The sequence below is a fragment of the Hippocampus bargibanti genome, linkage group LG10, assembly GCF_051943395.1.
Source record: "Hippocampus bargibanti isolate YZ-2025 linkage group LG10, ASM5194339v1, whole genome shotgun sequence".
NCBI classification, from domain to species: Eukaryota; Metazoa; Chordata; class Actinopteri; order Syngnathiformes; family Syngnathidae; genus Hippocampus; species Hippocampus bargibanti.
Window position 1 is genome coordinate 8,922,059 of NC_142743.1, and position 25,521 is coordinate 8,947,579.

The 25,521-nt window shown below is 40.1% G+C and overlaps 3 protein-coding genes and 1 long non-coding RNA gene across 5 annotated transcripts; 2 read left to right on the forward strand and 2 right to left on the reverse strand.

The window, feature by feature from the left end:
- Nucleotides 1–748: 748 nt before the first annotated feature.
- On the reverse strand, nucleotides 749–5,954 carry LOC148892308 (uncharacterized). The gene is made up of 3 exons (XR_016116290.1): nucleotides 4,099–5,954; nucleotides 3,364–3,446; nucleotides 749–1,814 (listed from the first exon to the last, which is right to left on the reverse strand). It is a non-coding gene; the product is annotated as an uncharacterized LOC148892308 (long non-coding RNA).
- On the forward strand, nucleotides 1,877–9,353 carry LOC148892309 (T-cell ecto-ADP-ribosyltransferase 1). Its single transcript, XM_089006683.1, has 4 exons — nucleotides 1,877–2,335; nucleotides 2,496–2,568; nucleotides 6,803–7,479; nucleotides 8,965–9,353. Exons 2-4 carry the CDS (start codon nucleotides 2,515–2,517, stop codon nucleotides 9,041–9,043), a joined length of 810 nt encoding a protein of 269 aa, XP_088862809.1. The 5' UTR covers nucleotides 1,877–2,335; nucleotides 2,496–2,514; the 3' UTR covers nucleotides 9,044–9,353.
- Nucleotides 9,354–9,501: 148 nt separating this feature from the next.
- On the reverse strand, nucleotides 9,502–13,540 carry LOC148892310 (neuromedin-K receptor-like). Of its 2 annotated transcripts, XM_089006679.1 has the most exons (5): nucleotides 13,047–13,536; nucleotides 11,961–12,149; nucleotides 11,720–11,870; nucleotides 10,101–10,297; nucleotides 9,502–9,994 (listed from the first exon to the last, which is right to left on the reverse strand). In XM_089006679.1, exons 1-5 carry the CDS (start codon nucleotides 13,424–13,426, stop codon nucleotides 9,757–9,759), a joined length of 1,155 nt encoding a protein of 384 aa, XP_088862805.1. In that variant the 5' UTR covers nucleotides 13,427–13,536; the 3' UTR covers nucleotides 9,502–9,756. The 2 variants fall into 2 exon arrangements, with proteins under 2 accessions (XP_088862805.1, XP_088862806.1); XM_089006680.1 differs by lacking the exon at nucleotides 9,502–9,994 and having other exon boundaries at nucleotides 10,097–10,297; nucleotides 13,047–13,540.
- Nucleotides 13,541–16,255: 2,715 nt separating this feature from the next.
- On the forward strand, nucleotides 16,256–25,521 carry LOC148892311 (N-acyl-aromatic-L-amino acid amidohydrolase (carboxylate-forming) B-like). Its single transcript, XM_089006682.1, has 7 exons — nucleotides 16,256–16,406; nucleotides 19,851–20,077; nucleotides 20,158–20,350; nucleotides 21,537–21,630; nucleotides 21,773–21,880; nucleotides 23,420–23,532; nucleotides 24,331–25,521. Exons 2-7 carry the CDS (start codon nucleotides 19,851–19,853, stop codon nucleotides 24,523–24,525), a joined length of 930 nt encoding a protein of 309 aa, XP_088862808.1. The 5' UTR covers nucleotides 16,256–16,406; the 3' UTR covers nucleotides 24,526–25,521.

Here is a 25,521-nt window from a genome sequence, read left to right on the forward strand (position 1 = left end):
TTTTTTTTCGTGTTGCTTGGCCTCACTTTCAGAATGGAGAATTACATATCTAAATTGAAAGAATTTTCTAAACTGGACTTTCAATCGAAGCAGGAGGTAATAATTAAAGGAAGACCAACACCGGAGCTAAAAGGTTTGCTTCAGACAACGGGACACAATAATCGCTGTTTTCAGGCGGACTGGTACACACGAAAAGGCTGGCTGTGTGGATGTCCAGCAAGAAACCGCCTTTTCTGCTTTTCCTGCCTTCTGTTCTCAATTTGTGACAATGTCTGCACTCAAATGGGATATTGCGAGCTGAAAAATTTACAACGGAGCCTCATCAAAAATGCTAAGGTAAAGGAGAACCGGGAGATTTTAAAAGATCTCATCAATGCCACCTGCTTCCTTGCCAAACAACAGCTGGCATTTCGTGGAAATGATGAAAGTAAAGGCCCTGCTAATCGTGGCAACTATGTTGAACTACAGTAAAGTCTCGTTATATCGATATTCAAGGGAGTCCGAAAAAATATCGATATAACCGGGACTATCGATATATCCGACCCTGTTTGCATGTAATTTTCTCTGTGTGTGCATAGAAATAGTATCAATATAACCGGGACTATCGATATATCCGATATCGATATAACGAGACTTTACTGTATTACATTCTTTCGCTGAGAAAGATGACAGGCTAGCGAGTCATTTTGGGACATCCACTGTATTTTCTAGCCTGTGAAACAGAATACAGAACGATTTAATTGAAGCAGTTGGTGATGTCATTAGAAATGACATTAAAAAGGAGATCGGTGCAGCCCCATTTGTTGCTGGAGAAGTAGACAAGATTGTCATTCTCAGCACTGAAAACATACAGTCGGAACAGGACTGATCAAGGACGACTTTCTTCACTGGCAGTGATCTCCGTTGAGACAGAGAGACTTTTAAAACTGAAGAAAGACAAGGAATGCTTCTACAAAGAAGTTATCGATGCCTTTCTTCAGAAGGAGCGGCGTATGGACTTCATTTACAAGTAAAGGTAACACGATAATAACGTTTTTTTAATTATTTTTTTCTATGCTACAGTTTGTATATATAAAGAATGCTGACATGAAATTTTAAACAAAATACTTAACTCTTGCCAATCAAATGGTGAATAAACTACTCTGTAGAGTTCATATGTTTGTAAATCTGACTGTGATGACGTCAGTGCCTCCCCAGCCATGAACCTCACCGCACGTCACTGTTTGATTCTGACGTGGGCTTTCTCTGGCTATTTCGGTTTTTCCCACATTCCCAAAAAACATGAACGGTAGGTTAATTGGACACCTTATATTGTCAATTGTATGAGTGTGAGTGTTTGTTTGTCTTTGCGTGCACAGTGATTGGCTGGCAACCAGTTGAAGGTGTACCCATCCTATTGTCCGGTGACAGCTGTGAGGATACGTGGATGAAAAAATGGATAATTCGGATAATAGATGAACATTAACATTCACAAAATAAACTCCTCCCAAAATCTAGAAAAAAATAACAAAACATTTCAAACGTAAAATAATGAAATGGAAAACATCTCAAATGAGAAAACCAATATCAACATGCTTGCCTGCTTGTACATGCTTGCCTGTGAAAGCAATGGGATGTTCTGAATCCAGGCGTGACCCCGCTCCTCCCACACACAAAAAAGTCGTCCGTCAAAGTGCACAAAATGTGAAGCTCAGCAGGGCCTGAGTACTTTGCTGCCGTAGCTACAGAAGGAAGGAAGTGTACTGGAGGTCAGGAGACGATAATTCTCCAAAGGAGGAATCGTGCCCTTGTCAGGGTTCATCTCGAGGGAAACACTGGGAGAAAAAAAAGTATATAGTCCCATCAGGTTAGTGAAGAGTCACAAGTTTATTTTTTATTATTTTTTGACAGTGTATGATTTATGGCCAGTAGGTGAAATGTTGCTGCTTGAATAAGGGCAAATGGCTAGTGTAAATATTTTGCAATAAAAATTAAATAGAAAGTCCACACTTTAAGTCAAAAATATTTCTGCAAAGGAGAGACACAGAAAAGTTAAAAAATTATGAGAACTAATTTTTTTTGAGTGCAGGTTGCCATTGTTCACATAAACCAGTAGCTGCAGCAAGAGACTTAACTGCTCCTAATGGCGTGTTATTTCCTTCCACAGGAAAGGAAAAAGGAGTTGCCTCAGGCGATAATTTTGTTTTTCACTTCCACATAGTTTTTGTAGACTCCCCCCCTAGCCCTATGCCTCGAGCCATTTTTTTTTTACCCTAGATGGACTTGATGTTATAATTCCACACCTATACATTATCACCGCGGTGAGCTTCTTTGCACATTTCTACCCATCCCTGCGGTAAGTGTACACGAGCTGAGTTGATCAATGCGACGGGGTGCTCAAAGGACGCTGATAAGAGTCGCCTGAGCTCACTTTGAAAGAATGTGAACAAAAAAGCCAAGTTGAGTGGAGGATCACACTCCCCCCCCAAAAAAAAAATTGATCTTTTTTTCTGCAGACATTAAAAAGAAGAGAAGATGAGACACATGAAGAGGGGGTTCCTGCTGGCCTTTATGGTGCTCTACTGCACGGTAAGTTGCAAAAGCGAATGTCCGTTGTGTTGCAGTTGGAAAAAGTGCACAATTCTTTGATGATATTTTCAGTTTCAAATAGTAAATAAGTATGACATAAGTATGATCCAAAGATGTGAAAGTTGAGTATAAAAATTCATTTGCAAGTTGATATGAAGCGTGGGTTTTGTATTTGCATAGCTTCTTCCCCCAAGCCAGTAACTCTTTGAACAAATGGAACTGTATAGTTCCTCTTTGCAATTTTTTTGATGATACTAGTGCAGCGTGTTCGACCGGAAACAAATTCCTTGTGTGTTCTACATACTTGGCAATAAAGATGATTCTGATTCTGATATTCCTCTGCTCGATATACGCTGTTTTAAAGTAATTATTTTATTTGAAAATTCCTAAAAATAAGACAAATGTGTTATCAATATGTATTGTATTGTGTTCACATTCGAATAAAACAGTTGAATTTAATGTTGAAAAATTAAAACATCATTCTTATTGCATCTTCTGAACTTTTTTTTAGTGGTGGTGGGGGGATGGGTGGTTATTATGTTGCATTTTGATACGAATTATTTGAATTTGTAAACTTTTTAAGCTTTAAAACAGGGGTGGGGAACCTATGGCTCGCGAGCCATATATGGCTCTTTTGATGATTGCATATGGCTCGCCGATAAAACTAAATACATATTCTTGTTTTTTTCGACGTTTATTTCCTGTTGGGGCTGCAGTTGGCGGAAAGCGCAATTTTGATTGGATGACACTGACCTAGGTTGGCCGAAAGCACCATTTTGATTGGATGATACTTGCCGTCATGTTGAAACAGGTAAACGGCCCTTTAAATGAGCTGGACGAGTCCACTTCAGCTTGAATGCACCGGAGGATTCATTCGCCTTTGAGGAGAGAAAAGATTCTGATTCTATTTTGCAATGAAACAATTCCATCGATGAAACAGTCGAATGTCAGTGACATTTTAACAAGCCCCATGTTAACGTTAGCATCGAGATACTTCTGCGAGAAGTAGATTGCAGATAGCAAGTGTGGAAGCTTATGAGCCGTGTGCAGGCTAGCTAGCAGTAACTTCGCCTCTGGACCGGCAAGTTGAATTTCATTCCGATCGTTTGCCTGGATTTTTACCAATCACGAGGAAGGGAAAACCATTCATGTTAACGGTGAGTACTATCACAAAGTTAGTTTAAATAACACATTCTGACATTTTGTTGAAAAAGTGGCCCTGCGTGCGTGCTTGCGCGTGTACGTGTGTGTGCACATACAAATACGCGCGTGCGTGTGTATGTGTGTCTTCACCTACAAACACGAGCGTGCGGGTGTGGCTCTCACTGAAAAACATTTCTAAATATTTTACTTTTATGGCTCTCTTCGTCAAAAAGGTTCCCGACCCCTGCTTTAAAACAAATTACATCGAGTAAATGTGTCGGCGAAACAACAGGCTGCTATCTTAATGCTATCACATAATGGAAAACCCAATTGGCATGTAAATGGTTAGCATCAATGGTAAAGGTTTCCGCACGCTTTAATGCATACCTGTCAACCGACCGTATTTTTCCGTCTTCTGTAGGATTTTTGCACATTTTAGATGTGTACGGCATACAAGACAAGAAAATTTGTACGGGAAACGCAAAAATTGTTCAATATAATTTTGAGATATTTTCAATTCCGTTTTGGTCATTAAATATTAGCAGAAATGTTACTTATAACAAATGTCGTCACTCGTAAAAAGCGAAGTCGACCACCAAGAAAACAAGTCTGTGCGAAAAGTCTCGAGAAGAAACAAAAGTTCAGAGAAGACAAGTTCCGGTTAGGTGGAATTTTATTTTGAAATCAGTTAAATTAAATATTTTACCGTGTTTATTTTTGTTTGCCGTAAAGCGTTCATATTTTTTTTAATAAACATTATACATCGTAAGAACACAAATTCAATTTGTCCACATAAAAAGCAACAATGCTGTACAACAAAGAACATACTAGATTATTGCTAGAAATATGTTGTAATTTATTAAAAGTAGACATTTTTACATGTGAAATTTTGTTCATAAAATTACGCAATGAAATATTACACACGCGTATGTTTTTTTTCTCAGTAAGGAAAAATTGAGCTGTTAGTAAGATTGCAGTGTCTCGCAGGTTGAGAGGTATGTTAATGGGTATGTGGTATTTTTTATCCCCTCTGAATAAAAATTACAAATAATTCCGCAATTTACTGAACAGTCGTAAAATAAGATTACTATCCTTAAAGGACAACCGACACCATTTTTTGTTTCCTAACTGAGATCAGAAAAACGTTTTATAGCATCTAAAATACCCAAAAAAGCTGATATTTTTAGTCAAATGCAAAACACAAAAAAAATGAGTTAAAGTGTCCCAAAACTACTTCAAAATGACCCTGGAAATTGCGAGTTTCAGAAGGTCCCGCCCCCTTGTTCGTGACAGCAAGCCAGGATGTCTTGCCTTGCTGGAGAATCAAAACAATGGCTTCAGATTCGGAGAAGATGCTTTCTTGTTACTCATCCAGTTATGAATATTATTCAAGTAGTTCTGAAGAGGAAAGCAGAAATCTTTGCAATCAATGAAAGAAGTCCTTCCGGATCAATTTGAGGTGTGTAGCGTCCCAGAAAATGCACAGGATGGCGCCCAAGCTCCGTTGGAAATGGGCTGATTTGTCTGCTGGGAATTTGTGTCAACTAGTATAAAATAGTAGTCTTGGTGCAACACACAATGATTTACCATTGCGTTATTTATGTATTTTCCTTGTCATTTCGCCATCAACACTGATCAACACGATGTTTTCAGACCAAACATCCATCCATCCATCCATTTTCCATACCGCTTATTCCTCATTAGAGTCGCGGGGGGGTGCTGGAGCCTATCTCAGCTGTCTTCGGGCACGAGGCGGGGGACACCCAGAATTGGTTGCCAGCCAATCGCAGGGCACATAAAGACGTACAACAGTTACTCTCACACTCACACCTTGGGACAATTTAGAGTGTTCAATCTGCCTGCCATGCATGTTTTGGGGATTTGGGAGGAAACCGGAGGACCCGGAGAATACTCTGAAAACTCCACACAGGGAGGCCGGGGTGGAACACGAACTGGCGACCTCTGCACTGTGAAGCCAATGTGCTAACCACTCGACTACCGAGCCGCCTTCAGACCAAACAAAGTACCCAAAATGCATTGTATGGTGCTTTCTCAGTCAGGGGCGTTCCAGATATGACGTCACGTCAGGCATCGTCATCAACTCGAAAACGAGACTTCCTGAATATTCAGCGCCGGTCTTAAAACATAAAATACAGCTATATGCCGTGGAATCTTTGTAAAAATGATTTTACAAATTATGGACACAACTTGGGCGGCCCAGTACGGAAAATGGATGGATGGATGGACACAACTTGTCTGGGGGTCGGTTGTCCTTTAAAGGACAACCGACGACAAGTTGTGTCCATAATTTGTAAAATGGTTTCAAATGACTTCTACTGAGCGTATTTTAAAAAGATTCCACCGCATATTGCTATATTTTACGTTTTAAGACTCGCGCGGAATATTCAGGAAGTCTTGTTTTTGAGTTGGTGACGAGTCCGTATGTGACGTCACTAAAGGAACGGCCCCTGACCAAAAAAAAGACACATTGTAGCAGTCCTTCCATCACATCAATGTATTTTGCTGTATTGTTTGGGCTGAAAACCTTGTGTTGCACCTAAAAGCCGCCAGAAGAGGGTGTCCAAGCTCCATATAAGGAATTTATCAGCCTGTTGAAACGGAGGTGGCCACTGGAGGTCGCCATTTTGTGCTTCTTTTCTGGTGATCGTTTCTCCCCAATGTTGCCTCAAAATGGCATGGAATAAATTCTTTAATTGATTGCAAACATGTATGCTTTCCTCTTCAGAACTATTTGAATCATTTTCATAACTGGATGAGTAACAAGAAAGCATATTCTCCGAATCTGAAGCCATTGTTTTGATTCTCGAGCAATGCAAGACGTCTTGGCGTGGTGTCACAAACGTGGGCGGGACTTTCTGAAAATGCCCAATTCGCAGCTCAATTTTTTGCAGATTTTGGACACTTTAAGTCATTTTTATTGGTGTTTTGCATTTGACTAAAAATATCATACTGCGTGTTTTGGGTATTTTAGATGCTATAAAACGTTTTTCTTATGTCAGTTAAGAAACAAAAAAGTGACGTTGGTTGTCTTTTAAAGTGCCTGCATTACTAATGTTCACTTCCTTTCAAGGCGAGTGCAGTGAAACGACTGGACATGGCCCCCAACGCCGTGGACAACTTGTACGAGGGCTGCCGCAAAGGCACCATGGATAAATTAATCCGCTCTGATGTGCTCCAACAAGAGTTGAGCCAAGACATTGGCTTCCAGGCAGCATGGAGTGAGAAGTGTTCCACGCTGCTCCCCGGAGGCGTGAAGGAACACACCTCCGCCCTCTTGGCCTTTGCTAACGGCGGCCAAGCGTTCAAGAAAGCTTTCAATGACGCGGTGGAGACCATGGGCGTCAACGTTAGCATCTACGAGGAAAACTTTCACTACAAGTCCTTGCACTTCTTACTCACGGACGCCATGAGTCTCGTGAGGCCGAAGACGTGTAAGAATGTTTACCGGGTATCGGAAACGGATTACGATGTGGAAAAAGGAGCCAGAGTGAGATTCGGACGATTCACCTTGGCTCAGTCGGATGTCTCCATGAAGGAAGACGTGGAGGATGGCGTCTATTTCAACATCACCACGTGCTTTTTTTTCAACCTGGAGGGTTTTTGCGACATCACTGAAGATCTCGCTATCTTGTCTCCCGCCGAGGAGTTCACGGTGGAGGATGTCAAGCAAGGAGGTGATGGCGACTACACTGAGGTCATTTTGAAACACTCCAACCTGAAAGCCAATCACAACTGTTACATATCACGGTAAGCCAATCCTTGAGAGTTTTGAAAAGTGCTTAGAAATAAAATGTATTATTATTGTCATCATCATCATCATCATCGTTATTGTTATTATTATTGTTGTTATAATAATAATAATAATAATAATAATAATAATAATAATAATAATAATAATAATAATAATACTACATCTAACACTGGGGTCACCAATCTTTTTGAAATGGAGATCAACTTCTTGCGTGCAGAATAATGTGAAGCGCTACTAGTTTGATACACATTCCTGGAATAATTCTTGGGAAAAAATTGCTTCAGTACAACAGCTTTGCAAACAATAGTACCAATCCAATTTCTAAACATCCGTGCAAGTGCTAAAATGGTTAAAAGATCACCTCTAAACTTCTTTGGGAATCGCGTTACAAAAAAATAAAAAATCCATAAATGTTGGGACTATTTTCAGAGCGGGCCCACGGGGGACTCATTTGGTTCACGGACAGCATATTGGTAACCCTTAAAAACATCAATCAAGCTCTTCGACAGTAAGAAAGACTTGACTTCCTGTCGCCATAATAGCATGAAGCTATATTCAACATTTGCATAAAACTGTAGCCCAATTTACATACTATTTCTGTGTGTGAATCGTGTTTTTTTTCTAGTCTCAACTCTTTATTATATTGGAGAATAGTGAATACAGTTACTTTTTCTTTAATAAAACGCGAGTATGTTATTTGTCATGACAAGTGTGACACTCACCATGGAGGACATGTTAGTCTGTTTGGGTTACACTACTGGTGACCATGGGAGGAAGAGTGACCCACAAACATGAGCACAGACTTTGATTTGCAGGTACAGTTCTGTACATACATACCCGTCAACCTGCGAGACACTGTGACGTTTCTAACGGCTCAATATTTCCCTACTGAGAAAAAAACCATAAGGGTTGTGTAATATTTCATTGTAAAATTGTATTCACAAAAAAAGTTACAACATATTTAAGTAATGTTCAACATATAACATAAAAGTATGTTTTGTGTTGTGGAGCATTGTGGCCTTTTTTTGCTGTGGACAATTTCAATTTGTCCAAAACAAAAAAATAATTTCAATTTGTGTTCTCACGATGTATAATGTTTATACAAAAACGCCACAATATGACGGCGAAAAAAAAATGGTAAAATGTTTAATTGAACTAATTTTCAAATTCCACTTGACCGGAAATTGTATTCGGAACTTTTGTTTCTTCTCGAGACTTTCCGCAGGACTTGTTTTCTCGGGGGTCGACTTCGCTTTTTACGAGAAGCAATGTTTGTTATAATTAACATGACTGCGTTACATTATTTAATGACGAAAATGGAATCGAAAATCTCTCAAATATAACAATTTTTGCGTTTCCCGTACAATCTTTCTTGTATGCCGTACACATCTAAAAACGTGCACAAATCGTACAGAATAGGCCGGTTGACAGATACGTACATAGTTTTGATCAAATCCAAACTTATTTTTTTATGTTTGCAGTGCCCCGGCAGTCAGGGTCCCCCAGTGGCTGGCAATCGTGCTGGTGTCCTTCTCCCTATATGAGACGCTACCCCGTTAGCATCTCAGCTCTTGAAAACGACACGTTGTCCAACAATGGTTGCATTTGAACACGATTCGTGCTAGTATGTTTATGATTCTTTCCTTTTTGTGCGCTGAAATGTATTATTGCTTTTAAGAAATGTATCAATGTAACTGACAGGCTATAATGAAAATGTTAGATTTTGAATGCTCTGAAGTATCCGTTTATGAATATGCTTGTGGTTTTCATGTACTGTCGCCACGGATGTTTTTATTATTTTTGCGATTTCCTAAAGATCTGGGTTCCGTTTTTTTTCTGAACAAACAATAAAGAAATCTTTATAACAATATCAGATTTATTACGTAGAGATATTTTGGCGTCATATGTTAGACTTACTTGGCAAATGAAGACTGAATTAATACGACGGTTACAGTTGAGAAATTGGTAAACACAGAGTTGCAGTCTTGAAGCGTTCACTATGACAACCGCACAAAATTCTACCTAAAGTTTCACATAGACCAAAGTCAGTAAATTATACATAAATGTACAACAATAAGACCAACACATTTGTGGCTTTATCCCTTCAAACTTTCATGTTTCAATAAATACTATGCGAGTCTCCCTTCTTTAGCACTGCACTTATATAAACACAAGCATAAATAAATGATGGATAGTTAAACAGGGACTTTAGGGAAATATCTCTCCTACGGACCCAAAAAGTTTCACAACCACTCACAAACCGTGGAGTACCGTCACGCTAACCCCTCTTTATTATTATCAGCCCGCCTTTCAGACTTGGACCAACGTGTATTTCCATGCGAGCACACACTCTTGTCCTTGCTCAGGATGCTGGTGTCCACGTGTGACAGGGTACACATGCTGCTCTGGCGGTGTGGGCGGCGACGTCTGTTCTGGAGCTCCAGCTCGTCATAGCTACTCATCCGGATGAATGGACACCATTGGAAAACACGTTTGAAGCCGGCTCGAAACCTGATTGAAGATTAACATCTCGATCCATTTTTCTTTTTCGTCTGTGTCAGTCGGATTTCCGAATGTGAGTGGTTTCATATGGGAGTTGGGGGTGGGGGGGACTCACCTGCTATTAAGACAGCAGTAGATGATCGGGTTATACATGGTGGAGCTCATGGCTAGCCATAGCACTGCCAAGTAGATCTGTTGGATGGACTTCCACTTACTCAGACCTTTATTGAGGCCCGTCACCATGAAGTAGACGTGATAAGGCAGCCAGCAGAGGGCAAAGGTCACCACCACAAGCATCATCATCTTCACGATCTGCGCTGAGGGGGGAGTTCAGCTGAGATGATATGGCCCTCATTGATGACATCTCATAAAATTTGAAATGTTCATGTCCTGTGCAATGGTCAGATGAGACCAAGCCAAAACATCCAAGCTCAACATGGATGACGCATCTCCACCCTGAGTGAAAGCCCCGACACATTATGCCAGCTTTGTTTCCCCCGACATGTGCGAAAACGCTTTAATCTTTCCTGGGTTCCATTTTGACATCTAATTGCGCCTTTGATGGTGTTTTATCTTCAGTGGTGAGCTTGAAACTATTGCACCTGTCGCCTTTTCTATTTGTGGGCGTTGATCTAAAACGTTTGTGGTGTCAAATAGGGGGCCGCTACTTATATTTCAACAGAAAGAAATGGATGACTAACTCATCTTGATGTGTTTTCCAGTGAAGGTTTCTGCAACAAAATTGCCTGCCAGGTTACTTTATGGCATTTGTCATTTTTTCTGAATCAAATTTTCCCCGTTTGATATTAATCCTGCTGCAGTCGAGATAGACTCTTACATCACGGCACCTGTGATTTGTCCTTAATCCTCATAGCAACCTCACTGTGTACAACCACTTGCGGCTGTTGTGCGTCGATTCCCCCTTGTGCAAAGTTTTGAAATGATTTAGCCTGTCTGACTTTTTTATATCAGAAAAAGCTGGCATGTAAAAAGCAGTGTGGTCTATATTCACTTTATATCACAGGTGTGAAAGTCAAGGCCCGGGGGCCAAATCTGGCCCTCCACATCATTTTATTCGGCCCGCGAAAGCAGATCGAGCATGTCAAGTGCCATGATGCTTGCTAAAGTCCGAACCAACATTTCAAATTGTCCCATGTAAAGCACAATAATAGTCATTACTCTTGACTTCAGATTTCAAAAAACAAGTTATTCATTAATTTGTTGTGAGGAAGCCGTAATTACAATGTGGCCCCCGGCAAAAAAAGGAGTTTGACAGCCCTGCTTTATGTCATTTTGATTAGTTTCAATTTCTTCCATGAAACATTGTGGAGTATAAATTAACATTTGGTCAGTGGCTAAAAATGCAGAACCACTTTTTTTTTCCTTCTTCAGAAGAGAAAGCAATGAAAAAAATGACTTGTACATTGTTAATAGCACAGCCCCCTTGCGTAAATACATTTACATATATCACATATGCTTTATAATGTATTTTTATACTTTGCACTATGTACAGTTCTTTTTATGATACATTTTTGTGCAGTTGTACCGTTCAGTCTTCTGTCATTTTTTTGGGGACATGAAATACTTCGTTTTTTTCCCCTTTTTTTTTCGACCCCGCCCCTCTAACCCCTTTCAATTTTGCTGCTCTAGATTTCAAATTTCCACACTGTGGGACTATTAAAGGCTTTCTGCTTTCTGTTTCTGAAATAGGAGTTGCTCATGTTTTGACCGTACCTTCCTTTTTGCCCGCAGTTGTCTATGATAGTTATCCGATGTGTCTCCTGGGATTTCACCTCCCCAAAGGGTTACACCAATGATGGAGTAAGTAATGGCCATCACCACTAAAGGCACCGCATAGACCAGAACAGTCACGATGATGTGATACCTGGGATGGCACACACAAATACACAATGTTAGATGTAGTATGTGAAAAGCGAAAAGAATAACTCAGGAAGCTTGTTGCTCTTTGGCTCACGTGAAGGGGTCATCCGCCATGCGGGGCCAGGCTACGTAGCACAGCGTCCTGCGGGGCAAGGCTCGAATTGTGGAAAAGTAGCCTAGGGGGAAGGCCAAGATGACAGCCAGACTCCAGATGGTCACGATCACAGTCAGAGTGGCTTTGGCAGACAGGCGAGGCTTGAGGGGATGGATGATGGCCATGTACCTGCATCCATAAGCAGAAACTAATTCCTGTATTTAGTCATATCTCGGAGTTGATCCTCCAAGATTTTTCCCTTTCAGTTTGGAAACCTATATGCAGTTTTGATCCCAGAAAAGGGTATAAACTGTAACGCAAGGCCAGGGTAAATAGATTTAGATTTCACCTTAAGGGACACTACTGGACTTCTATGGGGTTAATTAAGTGGATTTCATCAAACTAAATGAATACGATGTCACATGTAGGATAACCATACACTTGAAGCAAAATATAGGAATAAAGTAACACATTTCTGAAGTTGCGTATTAGAATTTCCAACATTCAAATGTCATACTTTTTTCATAAAATTATTTGTACAAATAATGATCTCAAGTGGCTGGCTGTCTTTGATGATGCGACGGTTAACTCAACAAACGTTGCTAATGTAGTTTTTTTGGTGAAGATTGATGATTTTGGAGATGAGAAAATTCACTTATTCGATTAACTCGTAATTTTAAAGGCAAAAACCAAATAAAAAAAACCATTTTAAGCGGAGCACTTCAATCACTTTTGTTGCGTTGGCTTTCCTTCATTTAACCAAAAATAAATACATACGTTGATAGAACTAATTGGCCCTTGTAATGTCCCCCAACTTAAAAATGAGTCAAAACGTGTCAGCGAATTGTGTTGCAAACAACATGCTATCTTTCTTATGCTAACATTGTTGCTATAAATGTTAATTTATATTGTTGTGATCAGCGTGGGTGTTTCAGCGCCCATCGCCCAAACGATGTCAGTTTTAAAATAAAGTGTTCAAAAAATAAACAATATTACATTACAGTACGAAGGCAATTCTTAAAATCGTAAAACGTTGCCTCGACTTCAAAGCGCGTAATCGTGGCGGGTGCCGTCTATTTGCCTCACCTGTCGAGAGCAATGGCGGTCATGGTGTAAATGCTGGCGAACACCGTCGTAACCGGGAACAAGTTGTGGAACGTGCAGTAGAGCGCCCCGAAGTACCAATCCGCGTGGGCAGCGTAGATGAAGTTGACGAGCGTGTTGAACGCGGCCGTGGACGCGTCGCACACGGCCAAATTGAGGAGGAAACAGTTGGTGACGGTCCTCATCCGCTTGTGCGCCAAGATGATCCAGATGACCACCGCGTTGCCCAGCAGGGCCACGCAGAGGACGGCGCAGTAAGCTACGGCCCACAGCGCCACTCGCCACGCCGGCTGCACGAACTGGCTAGCAGCCGGGGGGCTTCGGTTTGACACGGAGGCGTTCTGGTCGGAGCTGGAGGACATTCCTGCTGGAGGATGCTCAATCGATAGACCACAAGTGCGGGGTCCCTAATGGTGCCACTTCAAATCACGTACACTCAAACCCCTCCTTCGGGAATGGGGTGTGAGCCTCGAATCATGAAATGATCATTATATTAAATAACCTGCCCGTTGAATGCATTTACAACCCATGTGATTCAATTAATTCTTATTTTCATTTGACAGCAAGACGACTTCTTCACAAAACTAACATTTGCACAATTCGCAATCGCAGGGAGGCATCTGGGAAATTAAAAAAAGGGGGCCAATTGGCCCCCTTGTGTCTGAAAAGGGGGTCAAATTCTAAAATTGATGGGGTCCGATTTAACTAGATTACCGAAGTACGTGTATACTAAACTGAAATAAACCAAAATAAATTTGTATATATTGTATTGCATGGAAAGAAAAAAAAATACAATATTATAAAAATTGTATATATTGAATTGAATATCTCAACAATTTTAATTCAAGTCAAATAATTTCTTCATACATAAAATAAATATTTTCAATTTTATTTAGTTACTACATAATTAATCATGTGCTATTTTGATATTCTACAGTATTACAGAAAAGACAGACAACAGATTTAGCATAAGATTTCTTACTTGTCTACTGAAACAAATTCCTTTGCTATGAACATTTCCAATGTGCTGCAACAGCTCTGACATCATTCTCATTATCCACTCAATTCGAATCATCAGCAGCAGTTTGCTGTAAGGAATTCTCACTACGTCCCGCAGACTTATTCGATTGTTTCTAAAAAAACGAGAATGTGTTTGTTTGCTTCCTGTTTTTAATGTCTTTTAGCGTTTTACTCCTGTTCTCGCGCTCCACATTTCACAAACATCCGCCATGTATTCAACATGGCGGATATTTACATTGGTAAATACTGCAATGCAACATGGGTAAATGAATATTCGATTATCTCTTTCGGCACTTTCCGGCGGATCGCGGAAAAGGCCGAAATATCCTCAACCACAACTTTGTGGTCGCACAATGATTGACAGCATAGACCAAGAGCCACTCCTGCCATTAAGTGAAAAACACACATGCAAAAAAGGTCAAAAAGTGTGTTTTCCTCTCAGCAAGACCTCATTACCTTGAATGGGCTACACCCGAGCTCAAATGTCGCCGTTCTGTTCCCCTCCCCTCCCATTGCCAAAAAGGTTACGGCCTCTGAAGTTCTTTCACGGCACTCCCAATTCCTCTTGGATGTCACATGAATAAATCAGGTGTTGTTTCATCTCAATGGGGGTTGCAGGGTGAGGACGTTTGAATGATGTTGCATCATGCGGAGAGCTATTGCAATAGTCTTGGTGGTAAAATGAAAAAGTGCATTTCTTCAACTGAAAAAAATGAACAAGCAGTAATTCCATCATGAACAGACAATCAACTATTTCTCTTTGTAAAAGCAGAAACTTTATGAACACAGACACACCCCAACTTACGAATGAAACACTGTGTTCCGAACGGTCAGTGCTATATTTTATATGGAATGTATGTTTCAAGGACAACCGACGTCTCCGGACAAGTTGTGTCCATAATTTGTAAAATGGCTTCAAATGACTTCTACTGAGCGTATTTTAATAAGATTCCACCGCATATAGCTATATTTTACGTTTTAAGACTCGCGCTGAACATTCAGGAAGTCTTGTTTTTGAGTTGGTCACGAGTCCGTACGTGATGTCAGTAAAGGACCGCCTCCTGACCATAAAAAAAGACGCATTGTAGCGTCCTTCCATCACGTCAATGTATTTTGCCGTACTGTTTGGTTTGAAAACCTTGTGTCGCACCCAAAAGCCGCCAGAAGAGGGAGTACAAGCTCCATGGAAGGAATTTATCATCCTGTGGAAACGGGCTGATTCATTCCTCACAGGAGCTGGTCGCCATTTTTCTGCCTCTTTTGTGGGATGTTACATTGGAGTCCTGATGGCTGGAATTGATACGGGAGGACTTCTTTGATTGATGGCAAACATGTAGGCTTTCCTCTTCAAACCTATTTGAATCATATTCATAACTGGATGTGTAACAAGAAAGCATATTATCCGAATCTGAAGCCATTGTTTTTATTCTCCAGCAATGCAAGACGTATTGGTGTGACGTCACGAACTGGGGGCGGGACTTTCTGAAAATGCCCAATTCGCAGCTCAATTTTTGCAGATTTTGGACACTTTGTCATTTTTATTGGTGTTTTGCATTTGACTAAAAATATCATACTGCGTGTTTTGGGTATTTTAGATGCTATAAACCGTTTTTCTGATGTCAGTTAAAAAACAAAAAAGTGACGTCGGTTGCCCTTTAAGTTACACCCAACCCTGTTTCTGAGACAGATCAAAAGATACAGTGAGTCCTTGATTAATGACAGAGTTCTGTTTCGATGGCAGTAAGACACTTAATTCAATTTTGAGTCCAAACCTACGATAATGTCGCATTAAAGTCATAAATCCAGTAAATATGTTGTGGAGGAAGGGTGGCATTTTAGGTCATAAATACAGAAGAAGAAAAAAAATACATAATTTTTCAAAAAGAAGACCGATCTAACTTCTCTGCATGGAATGCAGTCTATAAATTAAGAACTCAAAAGTTCTTCATTTACTCAAACTGAGTAAAGTTTGAGTACTGAGTACTCAAAAGTACTTATTGCTTCAATGCAGTTGTTTACACCCTGTCAAGTCACGGCCGTAATTTATTAACGCAACGTCCCGGAGCGGCTCCTCTGGGTTTTAATAGGAGACAGTGAGCGTGTGTACTTCCTCTTACATCACAAAGTGAAATGTGATCTGCGAGAGGAGGGCCTTCATAACCCACAAATGGGCGGACTGGATCGCAGAACTGTAAACGGCCAAGGATTGAGTCCCTGCTTGTTTTCTAAGCAGCATGCAAACTGCTTTGAGACGCTAACAGTGAAGATTAATCGTCAACAAAACACCGCCGTTGGGTTACAAAGCTGGTTGTTGGTACACAGGTAAGGTAAATATGGTGTAGGGATTTTATTGTGTGTGACAGTAAAAAAATATAATAATTCTACTTGGGTTTTATGCCTGGTGTGCAGCAGGGAAGGGTGGTTTTGTAGTGTTGTGCATGTCAGCTGGATGGGGTCCAACTCAACATTCAAACAATTCAAGCGCTTGGAAGTTAAAGAGGACCAATGCAGTCTATTGGAGAGAGTGTGTGTGTGTGTGTGTGTCTGTCTCTGTGTGTGTAGCAAATAAAGAGTTTGGTGTTTCTCTTTAATCGTAAGTAGGTTTGTTGTCAGATCTCCCAGGCAAGTGACACGTAGATGTATCCCAGAGCTTGATCATGGCGTGGAGCAAGTCGAGCAAGTCGTGCTGTGAAACTCCATCCAACGCTGTGCGGGTCTCTGCGAGTTGCGTGTATGTCTGAGTCTGAGTCCGAATGGTTCTGTCCCGTGATTTCCCCCCCAATCTCTCTGTCCCACGCTGGCTACTTATATACCCTCGGCCTGCGTGGGAATGAGTCAAGCTCACATCAAAGGGTTGAAAAGCGCACTTCCGCATGATGCCACACATATATGGAACATATATTGCACATACATACAGATTTTCACCCAGGAGGGAATTTTCATCAGTACCACATACACACACACACACACTTAAAAAAGCTGTACCACACCTAAAGTGTGTGTGTGTGTGTGTGTGTGTGTGTGTGTTGGTTCCGGGTTTTTTTTTTCATTTCTTGGTAATGGTCATGAGATGAAATTTCTGTACGATCTGCACTTGAACGACAACATGTCAGTTTATGTGACAAAGTGATGTCCTCTCATTTTGTTTGTATTTTTTTTTTTTGGACGTGCAATAAATGAAAAGGTTTCTTCAGCCGTCATCTGTACTTCTATAAAGAAGTACAGATGACCTTTTCATCGATGGACCACTCGGGTACGACTGAGATGTAAATGCAATACTTTGTTTCTTTTCTTTTCCAACCACCAGCACCAGCCCTCCCTTTCAATGTTGCTGTTGTAGATTATGAATTTCCCCCACTGTGGGACTATTAACTCATCCACTGCCACTGTCAAAAAATTATTTGGCAATTGAAAATACTACATCAGGGGTGTCAAAGTCATTTTTTGCCGCGGGCCACATTGTAGTTATGGTTTCCTCTCGAGGGCCGTTATGAATTTGGGGAACCCATTACAATGTTTAAATCCCTTCAAATATTACATATAGAGCACACAGCAAATTAATGAATAACTCGTTTTCAAATCTGAAGTCAAGAATAATGACTTTTATTGTGGTTGACATCCAAAAATATGAAATTTTGGCTCAGATTTTAGCAATCATCATGAAATTTAACAAGTTTGATTTGCTTTCGCGGGCCGAAAAAAATGATGTGGCGGGCCGGATTTGGCCCGCGGGCCTTGACTTTGACACCTGTGTACTATATATTTGTTTTTCATTGCTTGGGTGCCGATAAAGCGCTGGCCAGATCTCTGGCAATATTTTTCCCTTCACAAAGGTGGCAGTATTTCCCTTTTGTCCATATTTGCGCTTTGTTACTGCTTCAGCTGTTTTTAAAGCCCTGTATAAACCAATATGCATGCATTGCATTGTATTTTGGACAGCCACCCTCATTTCAAGCTCATATAACTCCAGACCATATCATTGTAGGAATTAAATCGTTTTTTTTTTTCTGATGGAAAAAAGAGAGTCTAAGGTTTCTTACGCTGCATTGAATGTTGATGTAGTCCTAAAACTCAATATTTTGAGGGTCCTGGAATACAAGTGACAATGACAAAAACCTCGGCCCTGGAGTGGACACATTTTTTGCACATCATCTGCCAGTGAATGAGTTAAAGACTTTCGGATTCTGATGATCTTGGGGCGAATATCACACATAACTTTGTAAAGGAGTGCAAAATAATGTTTTTTTTTTAAAAAAGGGGGCCAATTTACTTTGCCAACCCCCCGCCCATGTCAGCCCCCCCTTTAAAGATACCAGCAGTCCACTGTCGCTAATAGGACTGGAAGAACAAGTATTGGCGTTTGACAACATTCTCGCGAGGGGGTTCGTCCGAAGTGGAGTGCGACAAGCGTGGTGGAATACGAGACAAAACACTTGAGACAAGTCTCAGCCAAAGTCTCGCTTCAAAATAAATACAATCGGTAACTAGACAAACGGCACAGTCTGAAGTTTAACCTTCAACCTCAATCTGGGTCACGCGTTCAAGTGGATGGCTTAATGGATTGCCTTTGGTCGCATGTAGAAGGGGGTGGGGGTCACGGCTGGAATCTTGGTGTGGAGTGAACGTATTCTCTCAGCCTTCGCATAGATTTTCACTTCAGTTCAGTTCAGAAAGCGTTTATATAATAGTGCCACCATGGGGAAATGTGCATTTTCCTGTGGTTCCCACCCACATTCCAAAACATGTATGTTAGGTGAGGTTAGGTTAGGTTAAAGGACAACAGATGCCTCCGGACAAGTTGTGTCCATAATTTGTAAAATGACTTCAAATGACTTCTACTGAACATATTTTACAAATATTCCAACTATATTTTACGTTTTAAGACTTGCGCTGAATATTCAGGAAGTCTTGTTTTCGAGTTGATGACGATGCCAGAAGTGACGTCACGTCTGGAACACCCCTGACAAAGAAAGCGAGACGCAATGCATTTTGGGTACTTTGTTTGGTCTGACACCTTCGTGTCGATCCGTGTTGATGGCGAAACCAGAAGGAAAACACATAAATAACGCGATGGTGAATCGTTGTGTGTTGCACCAAGACTACTATTTGATACTTGTTGACACAAATTCCCAGCAGATAAATCAGCCCATTTCCAACGGAGCTTGGGCACCATCTAGTGCATTTTCCGGGACGCTACATTGAAGTCCTGACGGCTCGAATTGAGATGGAAGGACTTCTTTAATCGATTGTAAACATTTATGCTTTCCTCTTCAGAACTATTTGAATCATATTCATAACTGGATGAGTAACTAGAAAGCATCTTCTCCGAATCTGAAGCCGATGTTTTGATTCTCGAGCAAGGCAAGACATCTTGGCGTGACGTCACGAACAAGGGGGTGGGACCTTCTGAAACTGGCCATTTCCGGATTCATTTTGAAGTCATTTTTATTGGTGTTTTTCATTTGACTAAAAATATCAGCCTGCGTGTTTTGGGTATTTTAGATGCTATAAAACATTTTTCTGTTGTAAGTTAGGAAACAAAAAAAGGGTGTCGGTTGTCCTTTAACTGACTGAGTGTTCAATCTGTGATCTGACTTTTGAATGGCAACAGTGCAAAGCGCCGATGTGTATGCGGAACTGTCGCGGCTTGGAATTGAAGCAGATTTACCGACAGGAGACAACTTCTTTTTGACAATGGATGTTACAGCTTTGCGTTTGCTTTACTTGTCAATAAAGATTATTCTGATCATCTTATGTTGTGGACAGATGGAGCGCCTGTTTTTGCCCGCGGTGTCCCGCATTGTCATCAGCGGCGGTACGCACGGCAATGAAATGACGGGGGTGTACGTCGTGCAAGAAATGGCGAAAAAGAAGGTTGATAAAATCGGCTCCGCCACCCGAACCACAATCCTCTCCAACCCGGAGGCCGTTAAAGTATGTCGACGTTATATCGACAAAGATCTCAATCGTTGCTTCACAGATGCTTTGTTGAGGTACGTTTGAAATTGGATGGCCTTTTGAATATTTTGACGCTGTTAAAAAATAAAACCTGTTATGTTTTTGGGATTTCCAGTGCGCCTTTAACGGCCTCCTCGCCGTACGAGATCAAGCGAGCTCACGAGTTGAACGCTCTGTTTGGCCCCAAAGGAAGCCAACAAGCCGTGGACGTCCTGTGCGACCTCCATAACACCACCGCTAACATGGGCGTGTGCTTCATTTTTTATCGCTTTGACTGGATCACTCTGCATATTTTCAAATACATCCAGGTAAAATGATATAGTTTTCTCCTTTTCATCAATTTTGGAGGGGTGACGCCATATTTTGATAAAAAAAAAAGCATCTTCATGTGGTCAATAGAAATGACTTTACACGCATATTTTTAAAACCTTTTCACTGGAGGGACAAGAACATTTTATTCGGTGGGGCGCGGATTGGATATCCTGAGATATTTAAAATGGTGGCTGACTTCCTCTTGCCATTTATGTAATCACATTCTATTTTTTTTATACTTCCTCACGAAAAGATTGGACTTTTTTAAACCCTTTCATGGACAGCGGTTACTACGGTGAACAGCTTCTTATATTTTCTTTTTTTTTAGGGTGGGGCAGTGGTTACAGGTACTACTCAGAAAATTTGAATATTGTGAAAAAGTTCAGTACCGTATTTTCTGCACTATAAGGCGCACCTAAAAGAAAATATTTTTCCAAAAGCTGACCACGCGCCTCATAATCCGGTGCGCCTTATGTATGGAAAATGTTTTAAAATATGTCATTCATTGAAGGTGCCCCTTATATTCCAGAAAATACAGTCATTCAATTTAAAAGGTGAAATGAATATATTATTTAGACTCATAGCATGCATTGCAAGATATTTCAAGCTTTTATTTGTTAGAATTTTGATTAGCCGCCAAAAACTGCAAAATACAATACAATACATATTGATTTATATTGGGCTTTAACAAAAGCTGAATCAGAGTCTCAAAAAATTAGAATATCACATGAAATAAACAGAAAAAGGAAGTTAAAATAAATACAATGTCAGCAATGATATTCACACTTTTGGAGACTGATTTTGCGGTTTTCATAAGGTGTAAGCCATAAAAATCAAAATTGTAACAAATAAAAGCTTTAAATATTCTGCAAAGCATGTTATGAGTCTCAATAATATATTCATTTCACCTTTGAAGTTGAATGACTTAAATTAATGCATTTTTTCACGATATTCACATTTTCTGAGTAGTACCTGTATTATTATTATTGTGTGAAAAAAACAACAATCTGGACTGTTGTACTGTAATTGCACAGCCACCTTATGTTGATACGATGCAGCTACATATATCAATATGCCTTTTCATTGATACTTGCACTATGTACAGTTTTTTATTAAACCTTTTTGCACAGTTACAGTGTACACCTCAGTCCCAAAAAAAAGTTACATGTTTTTTTTTGTCAGAGTAAAGTATCATTTGGGCCTGTGAGAGCAATCCAGTTGGACACACCACTTCCGGAGGCTTACTCACTCGAAGCCGTGGCCAAACATGGATTCAGTAAGTGTGTGCATGTCCATGTCTCTGAGAGGCATAATTTTCCAGGAACAACTTTTTTTTTAATCCTAAAAAACTGGAATTTCATGGATTTCAATGTCCGGTTTCAAAACAACTCCGGTTGTGTGTCTTTTGTTGTGAATAGCCTTGGAGGTCGGACCTCAACCCACCGGTGTGATCAGAGCGGACATTTACAACATGGTGATGGAAACGCTGGACCTCATTATGGATTGGCTTGAAAAATTTAATTCTGGTGAGTGCATCTAATTGAATGCTAAAAAAAAATGGTAAGAATGAAAATCACAGTAAGGAATGTATATGTTAGAATCACAAGGGGAAAACTATCCGTACATTTACATGAATGAAATTGTTATATTAAAGTGAATGGGGGGAGTGTGTGATGACAAAGGTTGAAAACGCCGCTAAACAAAAAGTGAAATGAAAATGTTTGAAAAAGTTTGTATTTAACTCCCCCCAAAAAATTCCAGACATGAGAGCGAGAAGTAATTTTGTCTGTCAAGTGTTGCAGTGACTCACTTGCATGATCTTTGGTAAATACTATGTGAAATAATATTACTTTATAGATTATTGTCATTAATATTACAATTATGAATATAGTTAAAAAAAAAGATTAGGGAAATAAGCCATATTTTGGAGTCACAAAAGTGGACACTTCTACTCCTTTTCATTTCAGCTTTCATAATTTTGCTGCTGTGAATTGCGAATTTCTCCACTGTGAGATTGATAAAGGTTAATCTAATCTAATTGGATTGGATTAGTTTTTATTATTCTCACAGTGGAAATTTACATTTCACAGCAGCAAAGTGATGAAATAAGAGGAAAGGAAAGGAAGAAGTAGAAAAACAAAAAAACAGGAGCTGCTGGAAAGGCTATCTCGCGGCGCCACCTTGAAGTCAAAACAACAACAAAAAAACTAAATCACGAATCATAAATGAAAAGAGGATAGGATCAAAGTATCCTTTTCACCAGTGGATCAGAGACGTAGCGTCTGCTACAAGCTAAATGTTGAAAGCAAACACGAAGCTGTAGCATCCATTGTCGGAAAAGACATTGTCTCACATCTCCTGTCCCACGTAAATTCGCTTCAATTCCAAGCCGTGACAGTTCCACATACGCATCAGTGTCTAATCTAATCTAATCTAATCTAATCTAATCTTAATGAGTGAGGTTCATCGTCTTGTGAGTGAAGAGACTCACGCCAGGTTAAAATGGATTATTATTATTATTTTTCTCTTTCATAACTTTGTTGCTGTGAAGTGTGAATTTTCCAGTGCAAAATTAATAAAGGTTAATCTAATATAATCTGATTTTAATAAGTGAGGTTCATGGAATGTTTTTATTTGATTAGATGAGCGTTTATTTGTCTAAAAGTGGAGAAATGTACATTTCACAGCAGCAAAAACAAAATACAGGAGCTGCTCTAAAGGCAGCCACTCACGTCGTGCTATCTTGAAGTAAAAAAAAATAGTTAAAGTAAATTAAGTTATTAAAAAAAATATTAGTTATTATTCCTCTTTCATAACTTCGCTCCTGTGAATTGTGAATTTTTTAATTTTATCTAATCTAATTGTATTTAGTGAGGTCCATCGTCTTGTTAGTGAAGAGATTGACGGCAATTTAAATGGATTGTTATGATTATTTTTATGATGATTCTTTTTGTGTTCTCATCATACGTTGACTTGATTCTCTTCAACCTTATTTTTCCAATTCCACATGACCACCGAATTGTCTCCCAGACTCAAGTTAACCCAGGCTGTCCTCCATTTGACAGGATGTATGTTCGAGGGCGGTGAAGTGGAGGCCTTTTGTCAAACCGGCTCCCTCGATTACCCGAGAGATCCGAGCACCAATGACATCACGGCTGTCGTTCACCCAAAGCTGCAGGTGAAGATCAGTTTACTACCTATATTAGCGATTACGCAGCGGCGTTCTATTCTGGAGGTGTGTGTTCTTCAAGGAAAACCGACACCATTTTTTTGTTTCCTAACTGACATCAGAAAAACGTTTTATAGCATCTAAAATACATTACCCAAAACACGCAGGACGATATTTTTAGTCAAATGCAAAACACCAATAAAAAGGACTTAAGTGTCCTAAAAGTACTTCAAAATGACCTCAGAGATGGCGAGTTTCAGAAGGTCCCGCCCCCTTGTTCGTGACGTCATGCCAGGACGTCCTGCCTTGCTGGAGAATCAAAACAATGGCTTCAGATTCGGAGAAGATGCTTTCTTTTTGCTCATCCAGTTATGAATATGATTCAAATAGTTCTGAAGAGGAAAGCATAAATGTTTGCAATCGATTAAAGAAGTCCTTTCGGATCAATTCAAGCCGTCAGGACTCCAATGTAGCGTCCCAGAAAATGCACAAGATGGCGCTCAAGCTGCGTTGGAAATGGGCTGATTTGTCTGCACCGTCAACACGAATCAACACGAAATTTTCAGACCAAACAAAGTACCCAAAATGCATTGTGTGTCGCTTTCACGGTCAGGGGTGTTCCAGATGTGACATGACTTCAGGCATCGTCATCAACTCGAAAACTTTCTGAATATTCAGCGCGAGTCTTAAAACGTAAAATATAGCTATATGCTATAAGTCATTTGAAGTGATTGTACAAATTACGGACACAACTTGTCCAGAGGCGTCGGTTGTCCTTTATGGGTGTTTAATTCTAAGTTTTTGCAGGACAACGACTTCAAGCTTCTCCGTCCCGGGGATCCCATTTTCCAGTCGTTTAATGGGGAGGCGGTCAAGTACGAGGGAGAGGAGGCCTACCCTTTTTTTGTGAATGAATGTGCCTACTATGAGAAGAATATTGCCTTCCAGTTAGCTCGCAAGACCAGTATCAGCATCCCGTCCATTGGCGTGATAAAGGATTGATGAGCGATTGACGCGGGCGATTTCAAATTATACAATTTACATCGATGACGGGTGATTGAATAATTTTGGAATTGCACTTATGATGAAGAGAAGAAACCGCTCAGCTGATCTGGAAATGAAATCGCCGTTGCAAGCTCTTGGCTTTGAATCTGTGTATGAACGATTCGGACGACATTGTACAGTCAAAAAAAATTCTGAATCAGTTCAAGCTCATGTCAAAATTTTGCTTCGCAATTAACTCATTTGCTGCAATTGAAAAGTGTAACGTGGAGCGCCATTCCCGAATTTGTTCGGGTTTTGTTTTTTCTTGGTGGGGATGCCGATAAAGCGCTGATCAGTCCTCTGGCAGTGTTTTTAGCTTCTACGAGAGGGCGTATTTGGCTTTTGTCCATGTTAGCTCTTTCTTCCAGCTTCAGCTGTTGTTAAAGAGCTATATAAATCAATATGTATTGTATTGTATTTTGCCCAGACCCAGACAACTTAGGAATTAACTTTTTTTTTCTGATGAAAAAAGAGAAGCTTATGGTTTCTTACACTGTATTGAATGTTTATGTAGTCCTAAAATTCAATATCGTATGGAGTGGACACATTTGTGCACATCGCCTGGCAGTTAATGAATTAAAATTTTCAATTCATCAAAATTTTGATTCATATTACGTGGGAGGAATAAGAGCCGCGCAGAGTGGACGACAGATGTTTTCGTCAACAGCAATTTCGACGCTTTCTGGGTTTGGTCACTTTGACTGCAATTTTCATCGACAGCAGAAGGTTGTAAGTAGAATGTCATTTTTAGAAAGGTGTTGGTTTTATTCTTTTTTTCTAAACTGCAATTAAAGATTTCAATGGGCAAATTTCCCCATTGTGGGACGATTAAAAACTTTCTGATTCTGAAGATATCAATAGAATTCAAGCTTTCTGCTTTATGATGGTCACGTTTAATGCCTGAAACCTGACTTGAATTAGCATGCCGTGTATTGTTGCTCAATGCTGTTTAAA

What these genes read in the sequence shown, in the direction of transcription:
- LOC148892311 (XM_089006682.1), top strand. Translation starts at nt 19,851, where the DNA reads ATGGAGCGCCTGTTTTTGCCCGCGGTGTCCCGCATTGTCATCAGCGGC. An exon ending in TTCACAGATGCTTTGTTGAG is followed by an intron (nt 20,078 to 20,157) that starts GTACGTTTGAAA and finishes TGGGATTTCCAG; the next exon opens with TGCGCCTTTAACGGCCTCCT. An exon ending in TCGTTCACCCAAAGCTGCAG is followed by an intron (nt 23,533 to 24,330) that starts GTGAAGATCAGT and finishes AAGTTTTTGCAG; the next exon opens with GACAACGACTTCAAGCTTCT.
- LOC148892309 (XM_089006683.1), top strand. Translation starts at nt 2,515, where the DNA reads ATGAGACACATGAAGAGGGGGTTCCTGCTGGCCTTTATGGTGCTCTAC. An exon ending in TTATGGTGCTCTACTGCACG is followed by an intron (nt 2,569 to 6,802) that starts GTAAGTTGCAAA and finishes CTTCCTTTCAAG; the next exon opens with GCGAGTGCAGTGAAACGACT. An exon ending in CACAACTGTTACATATCACG is followed by an intron (nt 7,480 to 8,964) that starts GTAAGCCAATCC and finishes TTATGTTTGCAG; the next exon opens with TGCCCCGGCAGTCAGGGTCC.
- LOC148892310 (XM_089006679.1), bottom strand. Translation starts at nt 13,426, where the DNA reads ATGTCCTCCAGCTCCGACCAGAACGCCTCCGTGTCAAACCGAAGCCCC. An exon ending in ATGGCGGATGACCCCTTCAC is followed by an intron (nt 11,871 to 11,960) that starts GTGAGCCAAAGA and finishes GTGCCATCCCAG; the next exon opens with GTATCACATCATCGTGACTG. An exon ending in AACTGCGGGCAAAAAGGAAG is followed by an intron (nt 10,298 to 11,719) that starts GTACGGTCAAAA and finishes CCCTCAGCGCAG; the next exon opens with ATCGTGAAGATGATGATGCT.